Source organism: Rhincodon typus, chromosome 8 (genome assembly GCF_021869965.1).
Source record: "Rhincodon typus isolate 14 chromosome 8, sRhiTyp1.1, whole genome shotgun sequence".
Lineage (NCBI taxonomy): Eukaryota > Metazoa > Chordata > Chondrichthyes > Orectolobiformes > Rhincodontidae > Rhincodon > Rhincodon typus.
Genome location: NC_063339.1, coordinates 6,047,019 through 6,055,324, shown reverse-complemented (window position 1 = coordinate 6,055,324; position 8,306 = coordinate 6,047,019). Strand labels below are relative to the sequence as shown.

Sequence of the window (8,306 nt, the reverse complement as noted above, 5' to 3'; positions counted from 1 at the left end):
TGGGGAGGGAAAGATGTCTTTGGTGGTGGGGTCGGATTGCAGATGGCCTGCTGTGTTCATCCAGCTCTACACCTTGTTATCTCAGATTCTCCAGCATCTGCAGCTCCTACTATCTCTGATACAATTTTAACCCCACTGCGAAGCCTCTTCTAAGGATGCCTAGCCTGAAGAAGTTACCCTCCTCCCTCCGGACAAACCTCAGGGAATCTCTCTCCCACTGCAACTCTCTCGTAATCTCTTCGATGAAGGGTCTAGGCCCAAGACGTCAGCCTTCCTGCTCCTATGATGCTGCTTGGCCTGCTGTGTTCATCCAGCTCTACACCTTGTTATCTCAGATTCTCCAGCATCTGCAGTTCCTACTATCTCGGATATTTATACATACTGTGTTACAATGGTTACATGCAACATTGACATCAGTGCTTGCTACATCTTCTCTAACCTACACATCCAATCCTGTGAATACACGATTGATGATGGACAACTTCATGATCCACCTTAGGTCCTCCCATCATCTCATGATGTTTGCCAAACCTCCATCAGTTGTCCTTGGGCTCTAACGATTATTGCCCACACTCCAATACCGATTGTTACGTCCCTTCCTAGATATTTGCCAGTTGCATCGTATACTTGCTTATTACTAATGACTCTTCAAATTCAGTCATGCAATTCATATCCCTTACTGATCTTAGTACAGAAGATTAAAAAGGATGTTAATTGCTACCAATTGTTATAATTTTTGAAACAACAGCTTTAATATAAAGTTCCTTATAAAATTATACATAGTTAAAACTAATACTATGGTTCTGTGACAAAGCTAACAATTTCAGGAGCAGCTTCCCTCTTTATCCAACTTGTGAAGGGGCAGTAGTTTATTCTTTCGAGGTCACACTGACTCTATTTCAAAATTGTTTCTGTCCCTCCCTTGTTACATTATTTGTCTGTCTGTACTCTTACAAGGTTATCTTGTGAATACCTTTTTGTTGTTCTAATCTTCTTGCTGATGGAGAGAAAGGTTTCTTCATGGGTGGCCTCTGCATCCAAGGCTTACTGCCTTCAGAAATTTAATTCCAATATCTAATGAATTCAAACTTCTATTATTGTACAAATGTGTGTCTACTCTAACATGTAATTATAATTATTTAAGAAGGTATATCTTAGGTAGGTCAAGCTTTCCTTTCTATTTCATATAAATTTTGGAAAACTCAAATCAAATGATTTTCATCTGAGCAGCCTTGTCAGAGTCTTAGCGGTTGCATTCTAGTCCCACCTTATTAAGACTCAGAGGCATTTTGTTATCAGTCTGTGAAAGCCATGAGTTGAGCTGTACGAAATGCTAAAATTTCCTTTGATTGTCTGCTTCAGTTAAAAAAGACTCAAATAGCCATTTTGTCATATTCAGCCATAGGCAACTACAACAGATATCAGTAGATTCTTGTGATCAAGCATTTATTGCCCATCCCTAATTGCCCAGAGTCAACCACATTGCTGTGGGTCTGGAGTCACATGTAGGCCAGACCAGGTGAGGATGGCAATTTCCTTCCCTAAAGGACATTAGTGAACAATCGACAATGGATTCACGGTCATCATTAGACTCTTAATTCCAGATATTTTATTGAATTCAAATTCCACCATCTGCCATGGCTGGATTCAAACACGGGTCCCCAGAATGTTATCTGGGTCTCTGGATTGACAGTCCACCGATAATACCTCTAGGCCATCGCTTCCCTTGTATTAACAGTCATGTTGGAAATTGTGGAATCAATAAATAATACTGTTCCTCTCCCTACTTGGAAAACCCATGAGTAGATATATAGATAGTAGAGATATTAATAAAGCCGGGAGTCTGGTGGAGAAACTCTCAGCTTCAGGGCTATCAGTAGGGTAACTATGCTTCCTTAGTATACATGCATATTTGAAATCCAAACCCACCATAATCAAGCTGTGCTTAGATTCTCTTCCTACCTGGATCTTGCTGAATCAGACTGTCCAGGGCCTTGAATTTTTCAACAGCAGTAACTGAGACAATACTGTAGTGGAGTGGATTCTGAGAAATGCAGAAAACACGTGGGGTTTCTGCATCAGCTGCATAGTCGCTGGCCACCTCCTGCTCACTCTGCAGGTCAGTAATGAACATGCAGCCAGGAGCATGGGTGAAAGCCAGAGCAGATTCTGCAAGTAAGAAAAAAATTGATCAATTACAATGCTATTTCTATGATTTTAAAGAGAAGGATGGAATCAACTTTATATTAACGTTCACAATATACATGTAGGTTACAGGCTCATTGGTGAGGGCTATTTAAGAATTAGGATTTCTTGCATATAGGCATATCATTTATCAAGCCCTGCACTAATAGACTTTAAAATTTAACAGCATAATTCACTCCAGCCCCCAACACCCCACCATCATTCTCTAGATATTTGTTGAGAAAAGAGACTTACACTTATATAACATGTTCAATGTTGTGAAAGATCCAATAGCACTGACAAAAGACTATGAGTGGGGAAATCTATAAAAACATTTTGATGTTTTTCAACACTGAGTCATGCAAGTGAAAAATCAGGAAAGATAACCAAAAGTTTTATCAAAGAAGTAAGTTTTTAGTGGTATCTGAGAGAGAAAGACACGGGAGAATATGCAAACTCCACAAAGACAGTCACCTGAGCTGGAATCAAACCCAGTTCCCTGGCGCTGTGAGGAAACAGTGCTAACCACTGAACCACTGTGCCACCCAAGCATATAGTACTTATATAGTTTGTCTAATTCAGCTTCTGGTTCACAGTAATTGATATTTATTGTGGGAGTTTTAGTTATGATAATGCCATTGAATATCAAGAGATAGTGGTTAGTTCTCTCTTGGTGGAACTAGCTATGTGTTGCGCAAATGTTACTTGCCACTTATCATCTCCAAAGACCACAACCTTTGTGTTGAGTATGATTCCAACCAGATGGAGAGCTTTCCCCTCAATTCCATTGACTCCAATTTTCTACAGCTCCTTGATGCCACACTTAGTCAAAATACCACCTCACTTCTGGAATTCAGCTAATGAGATCAGGAGCCAATTGGATAGCAGAACCAGCTTCATCCCACCTCCTTGACCTGTCCGTCCTCCCTGGACTGACCTATCCCCACCCTAACTCCCCACCTACACTCAACTTTACTGACTCCATCCCCACCTCTTTGACCTGTCTGTCTCCTCTCCACCTATCTGCTCCTTTATTCATCTTCCATCCGCCTCCCCTGCTTCTCTATTTATTTCAGAATCCCTTTCCCCTCCCCCATTTCTGAAGAAGGGTCCAGACCTGAAATATCAGCTTTCCTGCTCCTCTGATGCTGCTTGGCCTCCTGTGTTCATCCAGCTCTACATCTTGTTATCTTATATTAATCATGGCTGTTTCATACTTTCTGTGTAAAGCATTTCTTCAAATTCCCAAATAAATACCCAGATTTTCCTGCTGTCCTCAACCAACCTCACTCTTCCGAAAGGAAGATCCTGCACTGGAAGCTGATAGCAAAGCTAAGAGCCCATGGGATCCAAGGAAATTTGGCTAATTGGATCCTGAACTAGTTGAGTGGAAGCAGAAGGTTTGATCAGTAAGTTCACGGATGATATGAGAATTGCTGTTGTGGTCAATATTGAGGATATCCTTAGATTACAAAAGGATATAAACAGGCTGGTCAAATGGGCTGATCAACGGCAAATGGAATTCAATTCAGATAAATGTGAGGTGATGCACTTTGGCAAGACAGACAAGGCAAGGAATACATGATGAATGGTAGGACCCTCGGAAGCACCAAGGTTCATAGGGGCCTTGGTGTACATGTCCACTGGTCCCGGAAGGACAGATAGATGAAGTGGTTAAGAAGGTATATGGGATACTTGTCTTTATTAGCAGAGGCATAGAGGGGTCTGTTGATATTTTAGGACATGTTGATATTAAGGAGGAGGTCGTGTTGGGTGTCTTGAAAAACATTAAAGGGAATGCCCCAGGATCTGATGGCATCTATCCCAGGATATTGAGGGAGGAAAGGGAGAAGGGCAGCATGATGGCTTGGTGGCACTGTTGCCTCACAGCAATAGGGACCCGGGTTCAATTCTAGCCTCAGATGATAATCTGTTCTCTGTGTCTGTGCGGGTTTCCACTGTGTGCTCTGGTTTCCTCTAACAGTCCAAAGATTTGCAGGTTAAGCTGATTGGCTATGCTAAGTTGCCCATAGTGTCTCGGGATGTGGAGACTAGGTGAATTATCCATGGGAAATGCAGAATTATAGGGTTGGGGGTGGGTCTGGGTTGGATGTCTTCAGAGGATTTGTTTGAACTCGATGGGCCAAATGACCTGCTTTCACACTGTACGGATTCTAAGATTGTTGTGGCCTTAACTGAGATCATTGTATCCTCTTTATCTACAAGCAAAGTCAGAGAAGACTGGTGAACTGCCAATGTTGTTCCTTTGTTTAAAAAGGGAAACAGGGATAATCCAAGAAATTACAGGCTGGCGAGCCTTACATCAGTGGCAAAGACATTACTGGAGAAGATTCTTAGGGACAGGATTGACTCGCATTTAGAAAAAAAATTGACTTATTAGGAATAGTTAGCATGCCTTTGTATGGGAAAGTCTTGTCTCACAAAATTGAGTTTTTGGATGAAATTATGAAGGTGATTGATGAGGGTAGGGCAGTGGATGTTGTCTACGTGGACTTTACTAAAGCATTTGACACGATCCATCATGGTAGGCTGGTCTAAAAAATTAAGTCACATGGGATCCAAACTGGATACAAAACTGGCTTGATCATAGAAGACAGGAGGTAGTTGTGGAAGGGTATTTTTGCGATTGGAGGTCTGTGACCAGTGGTGTTCTGCAAGGATCAGTGTTGGGACCTCTTGTTTTTTGGAATATATATATATAAATTATTTAGATAAAAATGTAAGTGGTCTGATTAGTAAGTTTGCAGCTGACATGAAAATTGTCAATAGAGAGGAAGGTTATCAAAGGATACAGCAGGATACAGATTAATCGGAAGGTTGGGTGGAGAAATGGCAGATGGAATTTAATCCAGACAAATGCAAGGTGATGCAATTTGGAACATCAAAAGCAAAAGGAAAGTATACAGTAAATGGTAGGACCCTGCAGAGCATTGATATACAGAGGGATCTTGGGGTGCGAGTCCATAGCTCCCTGAAAGCAGCAACACTAGTAGATGAGGTGATAAAGAAGGTGTACAATACGCTTGCTTTCATTGGTTGAGGTATTGAGTATAGAAATTGGCAAATCATACTGCAGTTGTATAAAACTTTAGTTAAGCCACAATTGGAGTTCTGGTTGCCACACTATAGGAAGGTTGTGGAAGCTTTGGAAACAATGCAAAAGAGGTTTACCAGAATGTTGCCTCAATTGGAGTGTATTAACAATAAGGAGCAAACTTGGATTGCTTTCCCTAAAGCATTGGAAGCTGAGGGGACGATCTGATAATTAAGTATATATACATTATGAGAGGCATAGATAGGGTAGATAGTCGGAGTCTTTTTCCCAGGGTGGAAGAATCAAATACTAGAGGCCACAGGTTTAAGGTGAGAGGGGGAAAGTTTAAAGATGTGCGAGAAAGTTTTTTTAAACAGAGGGAGGTAGGTGCCTGGAACGTACCACCAGGAGAGGAGGTAGAAGCAGATATGATAGCAAAGTTTTAAAAGGCATTCAGACAGACACATGAACAGGCAGGGAGCAGAGGCATATGGCCCATTTGCAGGCAGAAAGGATTAGTTTAGAATGTCATTTAGGCAGATATTGTGGGTCTTGTTTCTGTGATATACTCTTCTACGTTCTAAAGAATTTAAGAACAGGGAAGATATGCTGAAACTGTATAAAAAGTTAATTAGACCACAACCAGAGCATTGTGTGCAATTCTGGTATCCACAATAATGGGAGGGTTGTGATAGCACTGGAAAGAGTGCAGAGGAGATTTACCAAGATGTTGCTTGGGCTTTAAAGTTTTCATTATGAAGGCAGACTGGATAGGCTGGAGATAGCCTTGATAGCTGGAGATAGACTTGATAGCCTAAAGGACCATTTTCTGTACTCTAGGTTTCTCTGACTCTAAAAGTACACTGTGTTATTTATCATTTTAAAGATCTGAGTACTTCCTGGCTTTCCTACTTGTCTAAATCATGTTTCCCATGTCAAACCCTTCCACAAACTCTGTGCCCTTGGAGTAAATTGTCTTCTTCCTCTGATGATCCTCAACTTGCAGCCTCGTTACCTTCCACCAGCCTGAAGGGAGCCGCCCTCCGTTCAACCTGTTCAATAGCTCCCTTGCTCCTGCCTACAGTGTGCCCATTGCTCCAAATCCCTTACTGTTAACACCCAACTTTTCTATAATTCTCAACACAAAACAACAAAACATTTTCATGTCATTTAATGCAACTTACACCTCTGCATTCTCACAGAATGTGAAATGTGAAGATTATGCTATAATTATGCTTTTCAACAAGAAATCCCTCCTCTTAATAGTTGTGTGTATCTAAACCATTTTGCAATTTGGCCAGCATATACAGAGGATTTCACTGTTTTATTTTCTGGACTCTACAATTTTCACTGAACAATGTGGCTTAGTTGGTAGTACTCTCACCACTGAGTTAAAATATTGGGGATTCAGGGCCCAACCCAGAAATTTCAGTACAAAATCTAGGTCAATATTGCCAGTGTGTACTGAAGGTGCTGCACTATTAGGCACACTGTCTCTCAAATGAGACATTGAATAGAGGCTCTGCTTGATTCTTAAGTGGCTTTAACGGAACCCATGGCCATAATGTGAAAAGAATCAAGGCATCAGTGTCCTGGCCAACACTTACCCTGTTACCTCCAATGCCAAAAACAGAATACTTATTCCTTGTTGTTTGCATTATACATGAATTGGCTGTTGAGTTTCACAACAGTGATTGCACTTCAAAAAAAACGTCATCAATAGTAAAGAACTCTGAGCATATAAAAAGGCATTATATAAACGCATGATCCTTTTTTAAAAAATTACTGGCGGCAAAATTATTCAGACAAAAAATTCTTGAACTGTAACCCACAACTACTAAAGCTTCTTATCTCTGTATCTTACTGCAGTTGCAAATGGCTTCTGATGCAGTGATTCCACAAGCCCAGAAGACTGGAATATCACCAGGATGTGCTACAACTGCATCTCCAAAATCTGGGTTTGACATGTCTTCAATTCCAATTAATCCTGAGGATGGTAAAGCGAACTAGTTTGAATAATCATGTAAGATGTTTACTGGAGAAACATTTTTAAGAAAAAAAGTTAAAAAACACAAATGCAAGTTTCAAAACAAATGTTAACTTTTTCTAGATCAAGAATCTGGCTCATAGGATAACTTCACAATTGAACTTACTGCAGAGGCTCTGCTTACCCATTAATCAAGAATGATCACCTTGGACAGGATAGATGTCATTATTCAAATGGCTATGGGGAGATTGTTTTTAATAGACATGTAATTTCCTCCACACTACTTTAAATCTTATGGTTAGAACACATCTGGATTACCAAAGCTCAGATGGCCAGATGATTGTTTGCAATGTAGAGTGAGGCCAACAGATTGGGTTCAATTCCTGCACTGGCTGAGGTTACCATGAAGGACTTTCCTTCCCAATTTCTCCCTTAACCTGAGGCATAATGATCCTCAGGTTAAACCACCACTCGCTGTCTCTCTCTACTGAGAGAGCAGCCAATGATCTGGTGGGACTATGACAACTTTACCTTTTTAATTACCGATTGAATTTGAGGACGCATGTACATACATCATTAAAACTGCAGTAATCGGGGATAAAAGGCTGGTAGTCCTCTCGTTATAACAGCTAATATTCTAAGTTGTAAAGGTGACCAATCTTGCCGGAATTATGCAAAGCCCTGGTCAGACCATATCTACAGTATTGTGTACAGTTCTGGGCACTACATCTCAAAATATGTATTGATTATGGAAGATGTGCAGCAGATGTTCACCAGAATGTTACCAGCATCTGAAGAGTTAGTTTTTTTTAAATTTATTCATGGGATGTGAGTCTTGCTAGCTGGGCTGTCCAGCATTTATCGCTTATTCCTAGTGACCAATAGAAGGTGATGATGAGAAGGTGCAGGGCTGGATGAACGCAGCAGGCCAAGCAGCATCATAGGAGCAGAGAGGCTGACGTTTCGGGCCTAGACCCTTCATCAGAAAAGGGGGAGGGGAAGGGGGTTCTGAAATAAATAGGGAGAGAGTGGGAGGTGGATAGAAGAGGGATAGAGGAGAGGATAGGTGGAGAGGAAACA

At 41.0% G+C, this 8,306-nt stretch overlaps 1 protein-coding gene across 1 annotated transcript in view; it reads right to left on the bottom strand.

Annotated features, from left to right (window-relative positions):
• The window catches only part of dglucy (D-glutamate cyclase), a gene marked incomplete at its 3' end in the record, with an annotated part of 18,214 nt that extends 10,424 nt beyond the window's left edge, over positions 1 to 7,790 (bottom strand). Inside the window, exons 1-3 of the mRNA XM_048600020.1 lie at positions 7,758 to 7,790; positions 7,104 to 7,245; positions 1,963 to 2,169 (exon numbers count right to left, since the gene is read on the bottom strand). Coding sequence (XP_048455977.1) covers positions 1,963 to 2,169; positions 7,104 to 7,245; positions 7,758 to 7,790 — 382 coding nt within the window. The remainder of the gene's footprint in view (positions 1 to 1,962; positions 2,170 to 7,103; positions 7,246 to 7,757) is intronic.
• Positions 7,791 to 8,306: the final 516 nt, after the last annotated feature.